Source organism: Pongo pygmaeus, chromosome 22, assembly GCF_028885625.2.
Source record: "Pongo pygmaeus isolate AG05252 chromosome 22, NHGRI_mPonPyg2-v2.0_pri, whole genome shotgun sequence".
NCBI classification, from domain to species: domain Eukaryota; kingdom Metazoa; phylum Chordata; class Mammalia; order Primates; family Hominidae; genus Pongo; species Pongo pygmaeus.
Window position 1 is genome coordinate 52,273,741 of NC_072395.2, and position 24,773 is coordinate 52,298,513.

At 47.6% G+C, this 24,773-nt stretch overlaps 1 protein-coding gene across 4 annotated transcripts; it reads left to right on the forward strand.

Moving 5' to 3' along the window:
- Positions 1-4,799: 4,799 nt before the first annotated feature.
- Positions 4,800-23,828, forward strand: GET1 (guided entry of tail-anchored proteins factor 1). 4 transcript variants are annotated; one of them, XM_054468789.2, is made up of 6 exons: positions 7,234-7,496; positions 7,985-8,025; positions 16,760-16,925; positions 17,810-17,877; positions 19,197-19,311; positions 22,900-23,828. In XM_054468789.2, exons 1-6 carry the CDS (start codon positions 7,325-7,327, stop codon positions 22,971-22,973), a joined length of 636 nt encoding a protein of 211 aa, XP_054324764.2. In that variant the 5' UTR covers positions 7,234-7,324; the 3' UTR covers positions 22,974-23,828. The 4 variants fall into 4 exon arrangements, with proteins under 4 accessions (XP_054324765.1, XP_054324763.1, XP_054324764.2 ...); XM_054468790.2 differs by lacking the exons at positions 7,234-7,496; positions 7,985-8,025 and adding an exon at positions 4,800-4,941; XM_054468788.2 differs by lacking the exon at positions 7,985-8,025 and having other exon boundaries at positions 7,210-7,426.
- The last annotated feature ends 945 nt before the right edge of the window (positions 23,829-24,773 follow it).

Consider the following 24,773-nt stretch of genomic DNA (forward strand, 5'->3'; position numbering starts at 1 on the left):
CTTTTTTGAGACGGAGTCTTGCTCTGTCACCAAGGCTGGAGTGCAGTGGCACGATCTTGGCTCACTGCAAGCTCCATCTCCTGGGTTCACGCCATTCTGCTGCCTCAGCCTCCGGAGTAGCTGGGACTACAGGCGCCCGCCACCACACCCAGCTAACTTTTTTGTATTTTTTAGTGGAGACGGGGTTTCACTGTGTTAGCCAGGATGGTCTCGATTTCCTGACCTTGTGATCCGCCCGCTTCGGCCTCCCAAAGTGCTGGGATTTCAGGCGTGAGCTGCCGCGCCCGGCCAAGATGGGGATCTTTCTATGTTGCCCAGAGTGGTCTCCAGCTTCTGGCCTCGAGCAGTCCTCCTGCCTTGGCCTCTCAAAGTGTTTGGGTTGCAGGCCTGAGCCACCCCACCTGGCCTGGAATCTTTTGTATTGATACATAATAGATGTACACATTTTGGGGATCCATTTGATCATTTGATACATTCATATAGTGTTAAAGATTAAAGCAGGTTTATTGAGATATCCATTACCTTAAATATTATCTTTTATACACACTTTTAAAAAAACTCATTAAAATTAGCCAGGTGTGGTGCTGCACACCTGTAGTTAGCTACTTGGGAGGCTGAGGTGGGAGGATTGCATGAATCCAGGAGTTTGAGGCTGCAGTGAGCTATAGTCATGCCACTGCACTACAGCTTGAGTGACAAATCGAGACCCTGTCTCTAGCAAACAACAATCAAAAACTAGTTAAACATAGCAAAATAGTTCATATTACATTCTGTTTTTCTTTCAGATTAGCTATACACATACACAAAGGCTTAAAAATTCAGCTATACTAAAATGCGGTATTCCAAAAGACACCAATTCTTCATTCATTGTTAGCCATCCTGGATTCTCAAACAGGCTGCCAACATACAGGATGAGTGTAGGTGTCTCGCAGCTACTGAGCAATACGATGGCTATAAAACATGTGCATGTGAGGAATTGCCTGAGCTTAGTTCCTGCCAGTCACCTACTGAAACAAACGCTGCAGATTTTACTTGATTCACTCTGAATACTGATGTATCCTAGTTCCTGGGGGAAAGATGGTCAATCTGCTCTGTAATTCAACCTATGTGTAATCATCAATATGATCATCATTATTGCCATTTAGTAAAACCAAGTGGATAATGCTAAGAATAGGGAAAGTTTCAGTTCCCACTAAATTCCTTCTTCTCTTTGTCCACTCTGTTTTCACAGGTTTTAGAACGAGTTGAGGCAAGTTCATTTTCACCTTGCAATTCAGTGCTGCCTTCTGGATGTGCTCTCTTGAATCTGCCTTGCGTTTGCTGCCCTCAGTAACTGACCCTGCTTCCCTTGGTTCTGATCACACTGCTGGTCAGTGCTGACGTTCCTTTGAGTCTCTGACTGAGATGTGGTCTCCCTGAAGAGACTTCAGCTCTCCAAACTCAGTCATGATTGGTTTAAAATTGATGTAAAAGCCACCGATGAAGGGCTTGTTAGCCTGGCTCTCTGAAGTCCGACGAAGAAAGATTGTTGGCCGGGCGCGGTGGCTCACACCTGTAATCCCAGCACTTTGGGAAGCCGAGGCGGGCAGATCACCTGAGGTCAGGAGTTCGAGACCAGCCTGGCCAACATGGTGAAACCCTGTCTCTACAAAAATACAAAAATTAGCTGGGTGTGTTGGTGTGCGCCTGTAATCCCAGCTACTCGGGAGGCTGAGGCAGGAGAATCGCTTGAACCCGGGAAGCAGAGGTTTCAGTGAGCCAATACCAAGCCATTGCACTCCAGCCTGGGCAACAAGAGCAAAACTCCATCTCAAAAAAAAAAAAAAAAAAAGGAAAAAAAGAAAAAGAAAAAAGAAAGATTGTTATGACAGAAGTCCTGGTACCTGTCTGCTCTGAACAAGAAATGGTTTGACAAAAGCCCCCGCTGCTGCTTTCATTGGAATTTGCATTTTCTCACAGTTTTGCTCTGGGCTCAGATCCATTTGTAACACTGTCCCAATCTCTATCCCCTCCCCTCCCCTCCTGTCCCCTCCCCTCCCCTCCACTTCCCTTTCCCTTTTTTTTTTGACAGGGTCTTGCTCTGTCACCCAGACTGGAGTGCAGTGGTGTGATCTTGGCGCACTGCAGCCTCTGTCTCCAAAGCTGAAATGATTTTCCCTCTTCAGCCTCCTGAGTAGCTGGGACTATAGGCATGTGCCATCATGTCCAGCTAATTTTTGTATGTTTTGTGGAGATGGGGGTCTCACTATGTTGCCCAGGCTGGTCTAGAGCTCCCGAACTCAAGTTATCCTCCTGCCTCGGCCTCCCAAAGTGTTAGGATTACAGGTGTCAGCCACTGCGCCCGGTCCCAATTTCTATTTTCTACAGGATGAATTTTTTTTTTAATTTGACAGTCTAGTGTGATAGTTGGATGGTGTTGGTAGCAGTTTGGACCTGCTGTATTCTTTTTCTTCTTCCACTGCTTTACTTGACTCAAGTCTTGAATTAAGGAATGAAATTTTTCTGTGTTCTCTGTCTCTCAAGAAGAAAGAGCTATAGCTGTTCTCCTGATAGACCTTCTAAAGTCTGTGTAAAGATCTTTTTTCCCTCTGTGAATTATATTCCTCAGAATAAGCAGTATAGTTCTGTTTCTGAATTGGTAAACAACTTTTATTATCTTATTTTATTTTAATTTTATTTTCTTGAGACAGGGTCTTGCTCTGTTGCCCAGGCTGGAGTGTAGTGGTGCAATCACGGCTCACTGCAACCTCAACCTCCTGGGCTCAAGAGATCCTTGTGCCTCAGCCATCTGAGGAGCTAGGACTACAGACTTGAGTCACCATGCTCAGCTAATTGTTTTTTTGTAGAGACAAGGTTTCGCCAGGTTGCCCAGGCTGGTCTCATACTCCTGGGCTCAGATGATCTGCCGCCTTGGCCTCCCAAAGTGCTAGGATCACAGGCATGAGCCATCATGCCTGGCCAACAACTTTGATTATTTAGGTATAATGTAACCTTGTTGGCTCTAGTCTCTGAACTGTGTTTCTCATTGTAATAATGATTCTAGCACTATTTTCCCCAAATATGTGCTGCTCCAAATGGTTTTCCTTCTTTTGCCTGAATTCACTACTATCTGATTGGCTTGCATAACCACTAAGTAAATTAGCATGCAGAGCAATAGGTCTAGAACTTGCCTATTGATTCCAAATTTCATTTTTAATCTCTCCTATATTGTAAGTAAACATTCTTTTTTTTTTTTTTTTTTTTTTGAGACTGAGTCGCACTCTGTCACCAGGCTGGAGTGCAATGGTGCCATCTCAGCTTACTGCAACCTCCGCCTCCTGGGTTCAAGCGATTCTCCTGCCTCAGCCTCCCAAGTAGCTGGGATTACAGGTGCGTGCCACCATGCCCAGCTATTTTTTGTATTTTTAGTAAAGATGGGGTTTCACCATGTTGGCCAGGCTGGTCTCGAACTCCCAACCTCAGGTGATCCACCCACCTTGGCCTCCCAAAGTGCTGGGATTATAGGCGTGAGCCATCGCCCCCAGCCAGCACCTATTTTTAGGTCATCATTTCTGTTGGGGTTTAAGAGTTGAATGCCCATATCACATTGACTAGGAATTGATTGATTGACTGATTGATTGTAGAGACGAAGTCTTGCTATGTTGCTCAGTGTGGTTTTGAACTCCTGGGTTCAAAACCCTCTCAAACTATTAGGATTACAGGCTCAGACTTGACCAGGAATTTAAAATCCACTTATTTTCATGATTTATATTGCTTTTTGGCTGAAGCCAACACTCTTCACTGGATTTATTCAACTCACAGATTTCCATGTTTGGTTCCCATCTTGTCCACTTTAAGGTGCATTTTATGTGCAATAAAAGGTGTTCAGACATTTTAAAAAGATTCTCTATTTGAAATTTTTTTAGGGACTCCTGAGCCTCTGACATATGTCCCAATTACCCTATTCTCAGGTCAGGCTGAGGTGGGGCATGTGCCTGGATTCATCTAACAGTGATTGATTGGAAGCAACTGATGTTATTTCTCCAGTGGTGCTTGGAAGCTTATGGTTTTCCTCTGGCAACCAACACCATGTTCATTAATAAACCAATAATAGGCTTCTTCTCTGTGGAGTTTCTCTTGCTGCCATCTTGGTTCATTTACACAAATGATTATGGTATTTACAGTAGACAGAATACTGTCCCGCCACCATGTCCACGACCTTATCCTCAGCACATGTGAATATGTTACTTTTTGTGGCAAATGGACTTTGCAGATGTAATTAAGTTAACAATTTTAAATGGAGAGATTATTTTGGTTTAGCCACATGGATCCAGTGTAATCACATAGATTCTTCTAGACTGAAAGAGGGAAGCAGGAGAGCCAGGGAAGATGTGACAATGGAAGCAGGAGTCAGAGAACTGTGCCTGCTGCATTTGACAAGGAAGAGGGACGCAAGACCAGGAACGCAGGCAGCCTCTAGAAGCTGGAAAAAGCAGAGAAATGGATTCTCCCATGAACCACCAGAAGGAACTAGCTTTGCTTTTATTTTTAGCCCAATAAGACTCATTTCAGGTGTCTTTCTCCCAGAACTGTGAGATAATAAAGTTAAGCCACTAAGCTCATGGTACTATGTTACAGCAACATTAAGAAATGAACAGTCTTGTTCTTGTTATGAGCTTTGTTTACTATCTTAACCTGTGCTAGATGTAGATGACTCATGCTGAAACACCCTGGCTCTTACATTGCTTTCCATGTGTTGGAAGGGGGTCTCCGCCTTCCATTGTTGGTGCTTTTGTTAAGTGCTGCTCACAGGAAGCAACAGGAGAGGGTTGAGTTCTTCAGACTGGGTTGCCTGTGAAGCCCGGGTGCTGCTGCTTCTCTCCCACCACTGCTGCAAAGTTGAGGACATGCTCCACGGTTTTTTTTTTTTTTGTTAGGCGTTCTCGACTGTCCAGGAATTAGGTAATCCTTTTCCTGAAGATAGGTGGCAGTGGGGTGTGGTGGTGGACTTCTCTTTAGCCAGAGGCAGAGACTGGGGGCAGATGAAAGGGGTCCAGAGGGGTCGGGGCTGTCATCACTTTTCTTTTTTTTTTTTTCTTGTTTTTTGAGATTGAGTCTCTCTGTTGCCCAGACTGGAGTGCGACAGCGCGATCTGGGCTCACTGCAATCTCCGCCTCCCGGGTTCAAGTGATTCTACTGCCTCAGCCTCGAGTAGCTGGGATTACAGGCGTGTGCCATGCGCCACCAGGCCCGACTAATTTTTGTATTTTTAGGAGAGATGGGTTTTCACCATGTTGGTCAGGCTGGTCTTGAACTCCTGACCTCAGGTGATCTACCCACCTCGGCCTCCCAAAATGCTGAGATTACAGGCATAAGCCACCGTGCTTGGCCTGTCATCACTTTTCAAGAGGCAGTTTCTCCTTCTAAATCCATCTCAATCTCCACTGAGAGAGGAGCCAGGAGCCTGGCTGCCGTGCTGCGTGGTCCATCCAGGTGGAACGGAAGGCTATGGAGGAGAGCCAGGCTCCTGCTCTTTGTTTTGGTCAGTTCAGAAGTCACTTAACCAATAAGTCCTTTCAGGGAAAGAATTCACTCTACCACTACAGAATAGTTTTGCTTCACGTGTTTTCCTGACACAGAAATTTGTAGAACCACAGCCTCTTGCTTTATTTATTTATTTATTAAGACAGAGTTTCACTCTTGTCGCCCAGGCTGGAGTGCAATGGCGCGATCTCAACTCACTGCAACCTCTGCCTCCCAGGTTCAAGCGATTCTCCTTCTTCTGCCTCCTGAGTAGCTGGGACTACAGGTGCTCGCCACCACACCCAGCTAATTTTTGTATTTTTAGTAGAGACAGGGTTTTGCCATGTTGGTCAGGTTGGTCTCGAACTCCTGACCTTAGGTGATCCACCTGCTTCGGCCTCCCAAAATGCTGGGATTACAGGCTTGAGCCACTGCGCCCAGCCGCATAATTATTTTAATTGGTTCATAATAATGAGCCAGAGTTGTACTCTGTCGCCCAGGCTGGAGCCCAGTGGTGTGATCACAGCTCACTGCAGCCTCGACCTCTCGGGCTCAGGCGATCCTCTCATCTCAGCCTCCCTAGTAGCTGGGGCCACAGGCACGTGCCACAGTGCCTGGCTAATTTTTATATTTTATTGTAGAGATGGGGTCTCACTATGTTACCCAGACTGGTTTCAAACTCCTGGGCCTGTGATCCACCTTGCTTAGATCTCCCAAAGTGCTGGGATTACAGGCGTGAGCCAGTGTACCCGCAATCTTGCATCATTTTGATTAGGAATTAGTCCTCAGAAACCAGTCATGGCAGCATGGCAGAAGAGACAGTTGAACATGTCTTGCTTTATCCACTAGGCATACTTTTTTTTTTTTTTGAGACGGAGTCTCGCTCTGTCGCCAGAGCTGGAGTGCAGTGGCGCGATCTTGGCTCACTGCAACCTCCGTCTTCCGGGTTCAAGCGATTCTCCTGCCTCAGCCTCCGGCGTAGCTGGGACTACAGGCGCGCGCCACCATGCCCAGCTAATTTTTGTATCGTAGAGACGGGGTTTCACCATGTTGGCCAGGCTGGTTTCGATCTCTTGACCTCATGACCTGCCCGCCTCGGCCTCCCAAAGTGCTGGGATTATAGGCGTGAGCCACCGCGCCCTGCCCACTATGCATACATTTGAGTTGGGATTCTTTCGCTGCAAAACCTGATCTTCACCTAGATTCAGGTTACTTTATTAACTATTACTAATGATTGTGAACAGTGCATTCTAGTAAACTTATTTTTCGGGTATGCAGTTGTGTAAATTGGTTAGACTTACTACAGTGTTTGGTTCTGGAACGAAAACGTAAGGCATTTTCCATGTAACTGCTTGGAACACGACAGTTACCTGCTACTATAATTACGGTAGTTTTCTATTTATGGAAGAGTTTATCTTAAACTTATCTAGTATTAAAAGTTAATTTAAAGAAAGTACTAATTATGACAAAAGCAGGGAGTCGTTAGCACTTGAAACCAGAGTTTGGTACTATGAGAAGGCTTTTAATTTTAAAAAGAAGGAAAAAAAGAAACACGGACGTCAGAACACTGGTTTAGTAGAGGTGGGTGCGAGAAGGCTGCGGAATCGCCGAAGGCCCAGGAGAAACCTGGAACGTGTTAATCGCTTCAACTGCAGCGGGAGGAAAAAACGACCCCGCCTCCCGCGAGGGCGACGCAGTGCGCAGGAGCGTCGGCGCGCCTGTTCTGGGGCGCTTGGTTTCACCGCGCAGGCGCGGTCGACGCTGTTGTTGTGGTCCCCATGGAGCTGCCGTAGCGGACCCAGCACAGCCAGGAGCGTCCGGAATGAGCTCAGCCGCGGCCGACCACTGGGCGTGGTTGCTGGTGCTCAGCTTCGTGTTTGGGTGCAATGTTCTTAGGATCCTCCTCCCGTCCTTCTCATCCTTCGTAAGTGGCTGCCTGGCCTCCCAAGGGCCGGTGGGGATGCCGCCCCAGTCCCCCGGCAGGTCTGGCGTAGGTACAGGGGTCTCAACTGGGCGACTGAAGGCCGTAGTAGCGTTTTGGTTGGTCCGTAAGCTTTTTTGAGATAGTTGTTAGCGTCCAAAAGGTGCGACGCTTTACCCCAAAATCAGACTTTCTGGGTTCTAGGGGGTTGGGAGAAACACCCGGCAACCCTGGGCCACGCTTTCACGTGGCAGGACTCTTCTCGCTGTGGGTGGCGGCTGCGAACCTCACACTGGGAGTTCCAAGTGCCCCGCTGTCAGCCTCGTTTCCGTTAATCCTGGTCCCCAGAGGCATTCGAGCAGCCCTCGGCCAGGGTTTCCCAGAGGCCTGGCGGGCGAAGTCAGCTGTTCCAGGTCCCGGCGAGATGGATTCTAGCGTCCAGGAGCCCACATTCTTGGGGTGGGTAGGGTGGGAGACAGGTGCAGAGAGAATCTCAGTACAGCGTGATGCCTTCAATATCCAAGGGAGCAACCAGGTTGGGGAACACTCTCTTTCTGCCAGGTAGTGAGTACATTACCTCCGTCTCACGGCTGCTGGGAGAGGTGAGTATTATTATCCCATCCTCCTTTACCTCCTGGAGGAGTCTGGCTCAGAGAATTTAGTAGTGGCACTAAGTCATCCACCTAGTGACTGGAGGTGGAGATTTGACTGCCTTTTGGAGCAGGGATAGGGATTTGGTGGCAAATTGCACAGGGCGTGGTGGGGTGTGTCCATGGAAGGCGGGGGTACCTTGGGAACTGTCCCCGAGAATGAGCGCCCTCTGTATGCCCACAGCAGAAATGAGGAGCTGTTGGGCAAAGACGGAGACCTCAAAGATTGGGCGCATTCGTTGCAGCATTGTCTTGGAAAACAGTTCTTGCTTTTCTCTCCTAAGATAAATTGGTAGTAGTGGAGGATATTTTATTCCACCAGTATTCACTGAGTGCCTGTTTTGTGCAAAACTCTATTCTTACTCTCTCAGTTGTCCTACTGTCTGCATTGTCCTGAGATATAGGGAATTCTCTTTTAACCCCTGAGTCTCCTTCAGAATCTTTCCTGAAGCTATCCAGTCTTTAAGATGATGTCTCAGGCATTGCATAAAAGACTCCTGATGAGCTGGCCCATGCTCATCTTCTTGTTTTTAATTGTAAAATATACATAATATTAAATTTATCATCTTTATCATTTTTGGGTGTACAGTTCAGTGGCATTAAGTACATTCACATTTTTGTGCAACCATTATCGCAGAACTTTATTATTATTTTTTTAAGACAGGGTCTGGCTCTGTGCAGTGGTGTAATCTCGACTCATTGCAACCTCTGCCTCCCAGGTTCAAGTGATCCTCCCACCTCAGCCTCCCAAGTAGCTGGGACCACAGGCATGCACCACCACGCCCAGGTATTTTTTTGTATTTTTAGTAGAGACAGAGCTTTGCCATGTTGGCCGGGCTGGTCTCAAACTCCTGACCTCAAGCCATCCGCCCACCCTGGCCTCCCAAAGTGCTGGGATTACAGGTGTGAACCACTGCACCTGGCCCAGCTCCCAGAACATTTTCTTTTTTTTTTTTTTTGAGACAGAGTCTCACTCTGTTGCCTATGTAGGAGTGCAGTGGCCTGATCTTGGCTCACTGCAGCCTCCACCTTCCAGGTTCAAGCGATTCTCCTGCCTCAGCCTCCCAAGTAGCTGTGATTACTGGTACCTGCCACCATGCCCGGCTAATTTTTGTATTTTTAGTAGAGACGGGGTCTCACTATGTTGCCCAGGCTGGTCTCAAACTCCTGACCTCAAGTGATCTGCGCTCCTTGGCCTCCCAAATTGCTAGGATTACAGGCATGTGCCACCACGCCCGGCCCCATCCCAGAACTTTTTTTATCTCCTCTAACCGAAACTCTCGCACTCATTAAACAACAACTCTCCATTCCTACCTCTCCCTGGCAATCACCATTGTACTTTCTGCCTCTGTGAATTTGACTACTCTTGGGACCTCATATAAGTGGAATCAGACAGTATTTTTCCTTTTGTGACTGGCTTCTTTTCACTCAGCATAATATCCTTAAGGTTCATCCGTGGTGTAGCATGAGTGAGGATTTCCTTCCCTTTTACGACTGAATAGTATCCTATTGTATGTATAGGCCACATTTTGTTTATTAATTCGTCTGTCTATGGACACTTGGGTTGTTTCTACCTTTTGACTATTGTAGATAATGCTAAAATGTTTACATATATCTCTTTGAGTCTCTGCTTTCAGTTTTTCTGAACCTATACCCAGCAGTGGAATTCCTGGATCTATGGTAATTCTATGTTGAATTTTTTTGAAAAACCACCATACTGTTTTTCATAGCAGCCACACCATTCGACATTCCCACCAGCAATGCAGAAGGGTTCCAGTTGCTCCATATTCTTCAACACGTATTTTGTTTTCTTATTTATTTATTCTTTTTATTTTTTATTTATTTTTTGAGATGGAGTCGCTCTCTCGCCCAGGCTGGAGTGCAGTGGCGCGATCTCGGTTCACTGCAAGCTCCATCTCCCGGGTTCAAGCCATTCTCCTGCCTCAGCCTCCCGAGTAGCTGGGACTACAGGCACCTGCCACTACGCCCAGCTAATTTTTTTGTATTTTTAATAGAGACGAGGTTTCACTGGATTAACCAGGATGGTCTCAATCTCCTGACCTCGTGATCCGCCTGCCTCGGCCTCCCAAAGTGCTGGGATTACAGGCTTGACCCACTGCGCCCGGCCTATTTTTTAATTTTTATTTATTATTTATTTTATTTATTTATTTTTTGAGACAGAGTCTTGCTCTTGTTGCCCAGGCTGGAGTGCAATGGCGCAATCTCGGCTCACTGCAACCTCTGCCCCCCCCGGGTTCAAGAGATTCTCCTGCCTCAGCTTCCCAAGTAGCTGGGATTACAGGTACCCGCCACTATGCCCAGCCAATTTTTGTATTTTTAGTAGAGATGAGGTTTCACTATGTTGGCCAGGCCGGTCTCAAACTCCTGACCTCAGGTGATCCACCTGCCTGAGCCTCCCAAAGTGCTGGGATTACAGCTGTGGGCCACCACACCTGGCCGACAATTTTTTTTTTTTTTTAACTTTTAAGTTCAGGGATACATGTGCAGGTTTGTTATATAGGTAAACTTGTGTCATGGGTGTTTGTTGTACAGATTATTTCGTCACCTAGTTATTAAGTCTAGTACTCATTAGTTATTTTTCCTGATTGTCTCCCTCCCACCCCCTACCCTCCACCCTCCGAAATAATTTGTTTTTAGAGGCCAGGTCTTGCTCTGTGACTCAGGACCTGTGTCCACATCCTGTGCTGCCTCCTACAACCTTATGGCCTCTCTAACCTCAACCCGGTTAGCTTTCCTAAACCCATTTCCCTATGATTGTTAACACTTGTTGTTAGCCAGGTTCAGTAGGATAACGTAATTATTATCCCAGCAGAGTACACCCACCCTATAATCGGTAATAGAGATGTTTGGCCTGCTCACTGGGTTTGTGGTGAGGGTCTGAAAAGCTGTAAGGAACGCGCTGGTCTTCAGTAGGGTCAAATGCTGCCCCTTCACCATCATCAGAGGCTACTTCATCACAGCCTCTGATTTGAGGATTCAAGTGGGAAAGACTCGGGACAAGCAGCAGAAAGTCGAACTGGGAAAACAGTGCCCTCAGGGATGGGGCCACGCTCAGGTACTTAGATTACAACCTCCGTTGGGATGTTTCTGAAGCTTTTGTCCTAGCAGAAGTTAGGGAGGTAGCACCCCGATCTCATCACTCAGTCTAGGCCGCACTGGTCCCCCCCTCCCCTCTCCCCACCCCGCGTGAGGCCTTAGGAGGTCTGAAGTATCAGAAGTCCTTGGGCCAGTTAAGCCTAGCAAGGTCCTGGGAGGCGATCTCAGCTGTCCGCTGCGGTGGGGGTGGGATGCCTGGTAAGGACACCAAGTCCCTGGTGTTGGCGTGGTTGGAATTTTCCTGGGATCCTCCCTCCTCTTCAGGCTGGTCACGGGGACGCATGGTTGAGAGAGCCTAGTTCATTCAGTAGGTGGTCCAGGACTTTCTTCAGCTGTAGGAGGGGAACAAAGATGCCTTTGGTGAGCACCGGCTCTGCAGCTCTGCAGGTGCAGGGGAGGTGTATACTGCGTAGTTGCCCCAGGACTGGCGGAGGCTGAGGGTCCATGCGGACGTCACTACTGCGCAGGCGTCCCAGGACTGGCGCGGGCTCAATGTCCATGCAAACCGCACGCACTGCGCAGGTGCTCCAGGACTCGCGCGGGGTGAAAATCCATGCAAACTGCACTTACTGCGCAGGTGCCCCAGGACTGGCACGGGCTCAGAGTCCACCCAAACCGCACGCACTGCGCAGGCGCTCCAGGACTGGCGCGGGCTCAGAGTCTATGCAAACCGCATATGCAGGCACCCTAGGCGCTGGCTCAGGGTCCCTGCGAGCCGCACGCACTGCGCAGGCGTCCCAGAGCTGGTGTGGGCTGAGTGGCCACACGAGCCACACGCACTGCGCAGGCGCCAGGAGGCCCTTTCTCGCAACCCTAGCTTTGCAGTTAAAGGACGCTGCGTGTGTTGCCTTCCAGGCTTACGGGTCAAGTGCCCTTTCAGATTCAACTTTTTCAATTATCCTTCACTTTCTGCTGTAAAGAGTGGCCACCTCCTTTTCCCTCTAGGGGACTGAAAAGAGAGGAGGATATTGCACGGTTTGCCTCTGTGGTCATCTTCTTAGTGAGCACCCCCTCCGCCCCCACACCCTTTTCCTCTGAGCCGTTGCTTAGTGAGTCCCTGCCATGGACCAGGCTTGGGGATGGTCCCCAAGTATTAGTTTACGGGGACGACTCTCTGCTTCACAGGACCTGCCCCAGAATCCTATGACTCAGAAGCGCGCTGGTGAAGTGCGCATGTGCGGGAGGGCCTCCAGTGGGGCTCTCGTGGGGGCAGCAGCCAAGGACTGGGGCTGGCAGCCTGGAGAGCTGCCCGCTTCTCTGCCCTGGCCGGCGGGGGTCCTGGCCGAGAGTGGCATCTGGGGCTGTTGAGGATCTGGAGCTTCCTGAGTTGGAAGACCCTGTCCCCTGTGTTCAGGGACTCAGGGTGACCTGAGTTGGTGGTTCCTGGGTTTGCCTGCTCTACTGCTGGCAGGGACGAGCACGGGCTGTGCACGTTGTCATGCTATCAATTAATTCAGAGATTTACTTTTGTTCTAAAAATTAATATTTGCATTATTACATTTAGATTCATATTAAATCTTACACTGCATAATTCTAGAACATTTTAACACTTACATGTGGGTCTTGGATTAACATTGATACATATTTGCAAATTTATACTTTAAACCTTTTTTTTTTTAGAGACAGGGTCTCTGTTGCCCAGGCTGTAGTGTGGTGGTGCCATCATAACTCACAGCAGCCTCAACCTTTCGGGCTTAAGTGATCCCTCCCTCCCCGCCTCAGCCTCCCGAGTAGCCGGGGCCACAGGGACCACAGGCGTGCACCACCACACCTGACTAATTTTTAATTTTTTGGTAGAGATTGGGTCTTGCCATGTTGCCCCGCCTGGTCTCAAACTCTTGGGCTCAAACGATCCTCCCGCGTCAGTCTCCCAAAGTGCTGGGATTACTGCACTGCGCCTGGCTCAGACAATTTTTATTGTGCTTATACATGTAATAGATGTAATTATTTTTTCAAGCACCAGTTGTTTTTGTTAACCTTACAAAGCTGCCTTCAGTTTTCCTGAAGTTCACCCTTCTGCCTTCACTCACCTCCCATTCCTGAGTTAATTGTTTTTTGTATTCCCTATAATGCTAAATAATGTCTTGGAATCTCTTTTTCTTTTTAAAATATGGTTTTAAAAGTCAGATTTATTGAAGTGTAATTTGTATAAGGCGAAATTATCAAAAAGTCCTTAGCAGTGTCTGTAGATTTTCCTTGCTTTTGAAAGATAATTTTGTGATTCGTCTAAGAGAATTTGGCCCATTCCTATTTCCTTCTCCAGAGTGGATCAGGCTGGAGTATAGCTCCTTTAGTTATAGTGTTGGGTAGTGGCCAGGGCAGAGGCACCACAAAGAGAGCTGGATTTGAACCCCCTACTCCCTGCGCAAAGGCTGCCAGAAGCTGCGCTGCAGTGAACACGCTGTGCATGGGCCCCTGGACACCCCCCGCATCCCCCCCACTCCCCCCACTCCCCCCATCCCCCCATTCCCCCCCCCCGCTTTCGCCTCATCACGCAGGCGCTGATAGGAGGCATCACTGGGCAGGTCAGAACCCGCACGCATGCGTAGACACCCTTAGGCGACTGGCGGGACTCGGCTTCCAAGCTCTAACTGGAGAGTTGTCCCTACTGTGCGGCAGGCGGAGGAGACCTGTGAGCTGGAAGGGGGAGGGGGGGATCTCATTTATTGTGTGCTTGCTGTGTGCCAGGCACACTTTAGATATACTGTAACATTTCATCTTTATTAATATATTTTTAAAATTTCGAAACAAACACAAATGTGCAGAAAAGTTACGCATACAGTCAATACCGATAACTGATTTTGTTTCCTGAACCATTTGGAAGTTGTCAACCCGAACCCCCTCATTCCCAGATACTTTGGTATTCAAAAGAATCTTGGGGGCCGGGCGCAGTGGCTCACGCCTTTAATCCCAGCACTTTGGGAGGCCGAGGCTGGCGGATCGCTTGAGCTCAGGAGTTCACTGGCAACATAGTGAAACCGTGTGTCTACTAAAACTAAAAAAAAATTAGTCGAGTGTGGTTGTGCAGGCCTGTAGTCCCAGATACTCAGGAGGCTCAGGTGGGAGTATCGCTTGAGCCCAGGAAGTCGAGGTTGCAGTGAGCCGAGATCTGATGCAGGCGTCAAGTACGTTACCACCATCTGATCCTCAGACCCCATGCAGGTTCCCCACGTTTTGCAGTAACGTCCTTAGCAGGGAAAGGACCCAGTTCGGAATCATGCGTTGCATTTCCCGGCCTCTAGCCTCCTGTCTGGAGGAGTTTCCCAGTCTTCCCTTGACTTTCATGGCTGTCATTTGTGGGTGTCAGAGGCCAGTGATTTCGCAGAATGGACGCCCACTGGCATGTCTGATACTTGGTAGGGATTTCTGAGAGGCAGTGCTGTGTTCTTATTGTGTCTCATCCGCTGGTGTGAGACTGGGATTTGGGGATGTTCGCTGATCCCTTGGGGTAGGTGGCAGAGGCGCCTCTGAGGGATCTGGTCTTGGGGCGCCCGCGCAGTCCTTGGACTAGGCCTTCCCGGCAGATCTGTGGGCGCCACCTGGCGGCCACTGCCGACTCCTCCGTTGCGTTCCAGTCACTCCTCCCCTCCCGGTGCCGTGGCCCGGGGCCGTTCCCTGGAGAGTGGATGGCTGGGGCTGGTGCAGGGAACAGGGGCCTGCGGGGGCCGTTCCCTGGAGAGTGGATGGCTGGGGCTGGTGCAGGGAACAGGGGCCTGCGGGGGTGGCGCAGGCGGGCCTCCAGGTCATGCGGGGGCCCCTCTGCTCACAGGGACCAGCCAGGCCAGCCTGGGGAGGGTGCCTCTTTGTTTATGTCTGTATTTCTCTGCCTATCTGTGGAAACCACAGATCTCCAATTCTAAGCCAACACCACAAGATTCATTCTGCCTCTCTCCGGGACGCCTGCCTGCCTGCCTGCCTCCCTCCCTCCCTCCCTTCCTCCCTTCCTCCCTTCCTCCCTTCCTCCCTTCCTCCCTTCTTCCCTTCCTTCCTTCACCAGGTTATGAAACTGGCTAATTTTTCATATTTTTTGTAGAGATAGGGTTTCACCATGTTGCCCAGGCTGGTCTCGAACTCCTGGGCTCAAGCGATTCACCTGCCTTGGCCTCCCAAAGTGCTGGGATTGTAGGCATGAGCTACCGAACCCGGCCTTTTTTCTTTTGTCTCTTTTTTTTTGAGACAAGGTCTCACCCTGTTGCCCAGGCTGGAGTCCAATGGCATGATCTCAGCTCACTGCAGCCTTGAACTCCTGTACACAAGAGATCCTCCCACCCCAGCCTCCAGAGTGTTAGGGTTGCAGGCTGAGCCACCATGCCAGGCCGAGGCATCTTTCTAAGTGTCTTCGCTGAAAGTGAGAAGACTGGCTTCCGTTACTCTCAGTATGTTTATTTCTGTGATCACCCTTTTGTAATTAATCTCTGGTGTCCACCGCCCACTGTTACCCATGTGAATGCATGCCTCTCCCCACCTGGGCTCCGACACTGGCAGGGTTCCTTCTTGTCTTGTATGTCCGTTTCCCTCACCCTACAGACCCTGACTCCCGTGTCAGGCTGCCCTTTCTTGGGGACCCCTGTATCACCATGCCTGGCCCCGATGCCTCTTGCCAGGGTGCCATTCCGTGGGACGGCCCTCTGCACTGAGCTTGGGCGCTGACACTCTGCCCCGGGCCCCTGCCTCACCACGGTTACCCTGCACCTGCACCTTGCTCTGCCCTGTCTAATCTAGACTGAATTCTTCAGGGAGGGGAAAGGATACATGTTCCCTGTCACTGGAATAACAGCTCTGGTGATGGAATTGGTTTTCATTTCATAATTGCAATTTTAGTTATAGTGAAAGAGACAAACATTTGTATTGGAGCAAATTCATGGGCATATCTGTAAAAGGAAAAATATAGTTTGAACAGCAATTTGGATATGAGTTTTTTTTTTTTTTTTTTTTTTTTTTGTGGTGGTTATAGGGAGCCGAAAAAGGCAGCAGAGGCTGGCTGTGTAGGGAGAGGGCAGCTTGCCCAGTTGGCAGAGGCGGGAGTAGGATGTTGGAGGAAGGTGTACCGGTTCTGTCTGGCCAAACCCATGCTGGAGTCGCCTCAAAAGCAGTGGCAGGGGAGTTCCCTTAAGGGGCTACTCCAGACTGCTTGGAGATGGGGCCGGCTGGGATTCCAAAGAAAGAAGCACTAAACGCCAGGGTGTAAGTCCACAGCATTCATGACGGGAAAAGAGCTGCGGCAGTCCCGGGACAGCCAGTGAGAGAAAGGGACATTTACCTAGGGCTGTCTGCCACCAGGGGGTTGGGGTATGGAGTGTATGTGGGAGTTGAAGGACTTTGTCATGGCGGGGCTAGTTTGTAGGTGTTTCTCAGCAGGATGAATCTCCCAGTGTTCTCCAGCAACAGCCTTTACTCTTATCAGTCCTGGGAACGCTCACGGCCCCAGTTTGCATTCAGTCCTGCAGGGAAACACACAACTGGCTGGGTCACGGAGTGGTCAGGGCATAGACAGAAAGTAGTGGGGGACTGGGGGGCCCTCCTGTGACCTGTGTTGGAAGGTGCTGATCCCCGCTGTCCGCCCTGCCAGATGTCCAGGGTGCTACAGAAGGATGCGGAGCAGGAGTCACAGATGAGAGCGGAGATCCAGGACATGAAGCAGGAGCTCTCCACAGTCAACATGATGGATGAGTTTGCCAGATACGCCAGGCTGGAAAGAAAGATCAACAAGATGACGGATAAGCTCAAAACCCACGGTACTGTGTCCCTTGCAGCCTGAAGGCTTCATGAGAGCTGATTAATAGAGAAGTCTGTATGTAAAGATTAGTAGAATATATGCTTTGCTTCTTGGATGTTCTGAATATTGATGGAGACTTTTAAGTTATCTGGAGGAAACTCAGTAATAATACTACTTTCTTCTTATTTGCTGGTGAACCTTTGCTTTCTAAGCACAGAAATATCTAAGATCCTCTCAGATTTTCCTCAGACCCAACTCTTTATTGTAGGTTTTCATTTTTAAATTCATCACTTTTCTGAGAGAAGCCCAGAAAAAAAGTCTCACAGTGGATTCCCAGAGGCTTTTATTCCACTCTCTAGAAAAATGCCCAGCAGTGTCCTCTTCCGAGTGTCACCTCCCGGGTCCAGTCTCCTGTGATGAAGAACGCTTTCTCAGGGCAGCCTGTGTGCCGAGGGACCCCGTACACAGTGTGTGCACAGTCAGAGAGCTGCCTCTGTGGCTAGGAAAACAGACAAAGGGGGCCTGTCCTGGCCCAGGGCAAGCTGGACTCCCACCAGGGATTCGTGTGCTGTGCAGACTGGGAAATAGGGAGGAAAATTTAGTCCTGTGGGTAAGTGGTAACTGTATTATACAAAGAATCTTTGATTTCATGAGTCGTTTTTAAGAGTTTCCAAAATTAAAGCTATTCGCATCTCAATCTGAGTAGGATACTGTTTTAAATAATGGCATAATGAGATGGTGGGTGACTTAAAAATTCTATTTTATATTTTCTAAATATGTTGAGTGATTGTTCCATTTATAATCAGAAAGTGTATTATAAGGGAAAATAACATTTCTGTGTATTTGAATATTTTGTTAATTTTTCAGGACTGACATAATTTTTTATCCTGTTTTTCCTTTCAGTGAAAGCTCGGACAGCTCAATTAGCCAAGATAAAATGGGTGATAAGTGTCGCTTTCTACGTATTGCAGGTAAGTGTGCTAGAGCGTCAGCCGGGTCATTGGAGTTGGTGACCCCGGCCTCCAGAGCGGTGCCTGCAGATCCAGGGCTGGGAGTTCGGGCTGTTCCACCTTCAGCTGTCGTGTCGTGTGTCCCTGCCCACACGGAGCTCTAAACACTTTCGTTCTATAAGTCAGACTAAAAGGAAGCCTTTCTCTTGAGGAGAGTTGTTAAAGTTTGGGGCTTTTTGGCAGATGAACTGTGAAGTAAGTTCTTGGAGAGCTTTCACCATGCCTTCATCCCAGTGTGGTTCGAAGGGCCTGGTGGGATGAAGCAAGAAGCTTATAGATGACATCGGTTTTTTCTGAGATCTTCAGTACTTTTGGCCCTTACTTGTTACCTGGTGTACTTCATGCGCACTCTCCACCCTCCAGGTAGAGAACCAGCTTTTCCGACTGGAATTGGCTTCTAGCCTCCCTGCCTGTTAGCCTCTCCTGGAGCTGTTGCTGGGCTCTGCTCTGCCCCAAGAGTGCAGTTGTGCTGCCCAGACACCTTTAGCAGCTGCCATAAATATCCGAGCTGCAGTACCATGTGATCAAGTACCAAGGGAAAGGATTCAAGCCCACCCCCAAAAAAACTTAGTTTGTCGGGGTATATTTAAGGAAATTGATTCTGAGGCACTGTCATTTGCTAAGAGATAAGTTTCCTGCAGACAAGGAGTTAGGCCAGCAGCTCTCTTTCATGTCTCTTCTGAGCGGCCTGTTCAAGCCAGGAAGGGGACAGATGACAGTCGAAGGAATGCTGCAGGGGGATGGAGGGAAATAAAGCATCCCCCACCATTGAAACTTACACAGGGCTCACCTCTTCATGCCTTGCTAACACTGGTGTACGTGGGAGAATTCACTATTTTTTCCAAGGATGGCTTTCATCACTAATCAGGTGTGTTGAGCATACAGTCTGGCTACTCAGAGGAGATACTCAGTGAGAAAAGCACACCCGTGTTATGGGAGACTTTGGTTAGTTTATCAGCTCATTTAAATTATGTGTAGATTGTATTCATCGTAAAACAGTGAAATGCCAGTTCACATAGGAAGGCTTGCCTACGTGTTGGCAGTGTTCCAGACATGCTGCTAAGCTCATCTTTAATTAGACTTTCTAATTCAAGGTTTCACCAAGGGACATCAGTGGCCGTGTGTGCTCATCTGTTGTCTGTGGGGACTGGGTTCCTAGGCTTGAGGTGCTCAGTCTGGAGAGTTTTCCTGGTTTTATTTTTGCATTTCCCTGTCCTGCCTTCTGTGTGGTCGGTTGTGTGATTGGCAGGCTGCTTCGCTCACCAGAGGTGTCTTTGCAGGCTGCCCTGATGATCTCACTCATTTGGAAGTATTATTCTGTCCCGGTGGCTGTCGTGCCGAGTAAATGGATAACCCCTCTAGACCGCCTGGTAGCCTTTCCTACTAGAGTAGCAGGTAAGAATTTTCTGGAAGATGCAGTGGAAGAGTGTGGCTAGGCTTATGTAGAGGTGTGCGGTAGATTAAGTTAGCCTGACATCCTCCTCACCATCCATTTAGTGAGCAGGGTTTTGTGTCTCAGCCTCACACGAGGCTTCCCATGAAGAAACTGAGGTCTAAAAAAGTTACTTCACTTGTCCAGTGTCACCAAAATGTTAAGGAGCAAAGCTAGAATTCAGTCCTAGGTCTGTTTCCGGGATCCATGCCCAATACGTCAAGTCTGATACCCCGTTGAAACACTAGCCATAGTTCTAAAATTCTGTATCTTTTCAATCCCTATTATGGTTGGCTTCTCTGTAGCACTTGCTGCTCTTGGCTATTCTTCTATTTTTTATTTTTTGAGACAGAGTCTCACTCTGTCACCCAGGCTGGAGTCAGTGGTGTGATCTTGGTTCACCGCAACAACCTCTGCCTCCCAGGTTCAAGCAATTCTTATGCCTCAGCCTCCCAACTAGCTGAAATTACAGGCATGCACCACCACGCCCAGCTAATTTTTATATTTTTAGTAGAGACAGGATTTCACCATGTTGGCCAGGCTGGTCTCAAACTCCTGATCTTAAGTGATCCTCACGCCTTGGCCTCCTAAAGTACTGAGATTACAGGCATGAACCACTATGCCCAGCCACATTATTTTATTTTTGAAGATAAATTTTTTTTAGATATTAAAAGTAGTACATGTCACTATAGGATGATTAGAAATATAGCTATCAATTAAAAATCCCAGCTGGGTGCAGTGGCTCACGCCTGTAATCCTAGCACTTTGGGAGGCCAAGGTGGGCGGATTGCCTGAGCTCAGGAGTTTGAGACCAGCCTGGGCAACATGGTGAAACCCTATCTCTACTAAAACACAAAAAATTAGCTGGGCGTGGTGGTGCGTGCCTGTAATCCCAGCTACTTGGGAGGCTGAAGTGTGAGAATCACTTGAATCTGAGAGAGGGAGGTTGCAGTGAGCTAAGATCACGCTACTGTACCCCACCCTGGGTGACAGAGTGAGAATCTGTCTCAAATAAAATAAAATAAAAAATAAGATTCCTATTAGCTTTTAATGCTGTGATATGTTTTTCTTTATCTTTTTTTCCCCATTTATTTTGATATAGTTAAGGTCACCTGGCACATAACATTTTGTACCTCCTTTTTACTTTATAGGGTAAGCCTATTCCCACATGTTTTAGTTTGTTGGGGTTAAGTGAAATACTATAAACTGGGTAGCTCATAAACAACAGAAATTTATTTCTCACTGTTCTGGAGGCTGGGTAGTCCAAGATCAAGGTGCCGGCAGATTTGGTGTCTGATGATGGCCCATTTTCCAGTTCATGGATGGTGTCTTCTCACTATGTCCTTGCATGGTGGAAGGACAAGCTCCTTTAGGCCTGTTTTATAAGGGCACTAATCCCATTCACAAGGACTCTGCCCTTGTGACTTAGTCACTTCCCATAAGGCCCCAGTTCTTAATGCTATCACTGTGGGGGTAGCATATTAACATATGAATTTTAGGGGATACGAACATTCAGACCATAGCACCATATCAGTACATTTCTTTTCTTTTTTTTCTTTTCTTTTTGAGGCAGGGTCTTGCTGTGTTGCCCAGGCTGGCAGTGGCACCCTTATAGCTCACTACAGCCTCGAACTCCTTGGCTGAAGTGGTTCTCCCACCTTAGTCTCCTGAATAGATAGGATCACAGATGCACACCACCATGCCCAGCTAATTAGAAAAAAATGTTTTTTTATAGAGATGGGGTCTTGCTTTGTTTCTTAGGTTGGTCCCAAACTCCTGGCATCAAGCAATCCTCCCTCCTCAGCCTCTCAAAGTGCTGGGATTATAGGCGTGAGTCACCTTGCCTGGCAAATTTCTTTATTAAGGAATTTTCAGTAGCTGTTCTTCATTTAGATATGTCATTTGCAAATTTTCCTGATGAAGGATATTTATTCCGGTCCTGATTTTTTGCTATTAAAGATAATGCTGCAGCACACATCCTTGCTGGTCTTCGGTTGTGATTTGTGATTATGCTAGAGGTGAATACTGTATCAAAAGGAATGACTATTTCTTTTTTTAAGACCAAGTCTCACTCTGTCGCCCAGGCTGGAGTGCAGTGGTGTGATCTCTGCTCACTGCAACTTCGCCTCCCAGGTTCAAGTGGTTCTCCTGCCTCAGCCTCCCCAGTAGCTGGGATTACAGGTGCCCACCACCACGCCCGACTAATTTTTGTAGTTTTAATAGAGACAGGGTTTCACCATGTTGGCCAGGCTGGTCTTGAACTCCTGAACTCAGGTGATCTACCTGCCTTATCCTCCCAAAGTGCTGGGATTACAGGCGTGAGCCACTGTGCCTGGCCAGGAATGGCTGTTTCAAAGACTCCCAATTTAGCTACCATCCCTGTCCCCTTCCCCACCCTTTCCTTCCCTTCTCCTTTGTTTGACACAGCTGGGCTTAGGCCAGGAGCTCTGCACTGCCGGCCAGAGAAGCATCCAGCCACCCTTCCATGCATCCAGCAGGGCCATGGGCCACTCTTGCAGCCTGTCTTCCTGGACAGGGGGATATGTATGCCTCTCCATTATTGGTGCGGCAAGAAAGGCATAGGTAGACATTGCTTTGTTTATAATGCCTTCTGAGAAAGGAAAAATAATCTCACAGGTTTGGTTTTGGAATCTATTAATATCATAAATAGTAATGCACATCTCTCTGGCAGGAAAGGGAAATTCAGCCCAGGGTCCACTGTTCACTGCAATTCCTGCTTAGTAAAGACTGCAGCCCTGTGATTCTATAGAAAGTGACAAATTTGGGCTGGGCACGGTGGCTCACACCTGTAATCCCAGCACTTTTGGAGGCCGAGGCAGGTGGATCATCTGAGGTCAGGAGTTTGAGACCAGCCTGACTCACATGGTGAAACTGTGTCTCTACTAAAAATATAAAATTAGCCAGGCGAAGGCCGGGTGCGGTGGCTCATGCCTGTAATCCCAGCACTTTGGGAGGCCGAGGCGGGTGGATCATGAGTTCAGGAGATCGAGACCATGGTGCAACCCCATCTCTACTAAAAAAAATACAAAAAATTAGCCAGGTGCGGTGGCAGGTGCCTGTAGTCCCAGCTACTCGGGAGGCTGAGGCAGGAGAATGGCATGAACCCGGGAGGCAGAGCTTGCAGTGAGCCAAGATCGTGCCACTGTACTCCAGCCTGGGTGACTCTGTCTCAAAAAAAAAAAAAAAAAAAAAAAAAAAATTAGCCAGGTGTGGTGGAGCACACCTGTAATCCCAGCTACTCGGGAGGCTGAGGCAGGAGAATCGCTTGAGCCCGGGAGGCAGAGATGCAGTGAGCCGAGATCGCACCATTGCACTCCAGCCTGGGGGACAGAGCAAGACTCCGTCTCAAAAAAAAAAAAAAAAAAAAAAGAAAGTGACAAATTTGAACCTTTGAAACGTAAACTTCGCCTCAGCCCAGCACTGCTCAAAAAGAATGGAAATACTCTCTTTGCTGTGAGTTAAAGACAACAGAGACAGATGTGGGCAGCACTGCTGGTACGCGCTCTCATGGTGAATTTCTTTATTTTCAGGTGGTGTTGGAATTACCTGTTGGATTTTAGTCTGTAACAAAGTTGTGGCTATTGTGCTTCATCCATTCAGCTGAACAGGAAGATGGATACAGCTATGAGACTTTAAAAATGGATTTTCTCTTATTAGGTTAAAAATCTGATTTACACTGTTTTGTTTTTTAAGAAACAAAAGTGCACAGTTTAGATTTTTTTTTGTTGAATATGTATGTTCTTGGACTTTATGAGAGAGTCTTATAAGAATCATGATTTTCTACACCTGTCATTGAGCCAAGAAAGTCCAGTTTATGACACGTATGTTCTAGCGGACACCGTCCTAGATCTGTACGAAACGTGAAATGTTTAGGGACATCTCCGTGCTGTCACTTGTGATTTGCCCTTTTATGTATTTTGGTCATATTGCCAACTGGAAAGTCAAAGTTTTCTAACAACTTTAAGTAAGTTCTTTGAAGACTTAGTGCTGTTTTTAATCCAGTTTAGAAAGTAACTTAATTTTAATACCACTACTAAAAATTCGAAAATTTCTTCTTTAATCACATTCAATGTGGTTAAAAGAACAACACTAATTGACATTGCGTGGGCTTTGTCTCCCTTTCTTTAAAATGTCATTTGTTGAACAAGAGTTGTATAGTATTATCTATTTACTTGAGGCTGTTAATTTTTCATTACAGTGTTTTGTAGTATCCACGAGACCATGATGCATTGTTTTGTGCTCAACTTGTGTTTTGTATTTAAAGCATTTTGAATGAGGTGCATTTTATAAGCATTTAATATTTATTATGCTCTTTAGAATGGAACACAGAAAACAAACCTTATAAGGCCTGATTAAATTAATCTGAACCAATAACCTGTGTGGCCCAAAAAGTATAATTCTGTTAAATGTTCCTTAAAACACTTTTTTCTAATTAAAATCTTTGCAAGTGCTTGTGTAACTTCCTGCCTTACAGCTACGTGTTTGCTGTGAGCCACCCGCAACTGACAAGTGGCTGTTAACCGAGTCACCATATCACAGTGAAGCTGAATTCTCTCGCTAGTTTCTGCAAGTTCATATTTGTATTCTTTTGTTTCCTAATGATCTAATAAGTAGTTTGTCATTATTTTAGCTGATTGGACTGTGAAAAGACAAAGTGCTGTGGTCCTTTAGTTTATTGTCATGCTGAAGACCACCAGAGCAGCTTTTGGGTTCCACTTACTCAAACACACATGCACTGCAGGCTTACCCAGCACCAAGTTTACTTAGCTTTAAGAAAGGACAGAGAGCAGGGAACGCAGCCACAGCCTGGTGGAGGAACTGGACACCAGCTTCCAGTGTCCATCACCACACGGGATACATTTTGCCCACAAAGGATGAGAAGCCAACCTGGGGAGGAGATGAGAGCAGCACACGGAAGCTGCAGGAACTAGTCCTTCAGACAAAATGTAGCACCAAGGGGGCACGTGCCTAACTCCCGTTTTACTAAGCTGCAGGCAGAAATGATGGCGGACAGTCAGCAGTGCACCGGCCATGTAGAGCGTGCCTAGGGAACTGCTGGGATCACTCACCCGCATACAGTGTCCATGATGATACCCGTATCTCTTAAAGATATTCTCATTCAGTTGTTACAAGAATTTTGACAAATCTCACTGAGGCTAGAGGTAAAAATTTCTAGTTCACAGCTATTAACTTTCCCCATGTGTGAATAGTTTGTGATGATTAAATAGGGGAAATGTGAATGTCCTTTATGTTTCACATTATTGTGTCTTTTTAGAAATTATACAGTTTTTTTTTTTTTTTTGAGATGGGGGTCTTGCTCTGTCAGCCAGGCTGGAGTGCAGTGGTGTGATCTCGGCTCACTGCACCCTTTGCCTCCTGGGTTCAAGTGATTCTCTTACCTCAG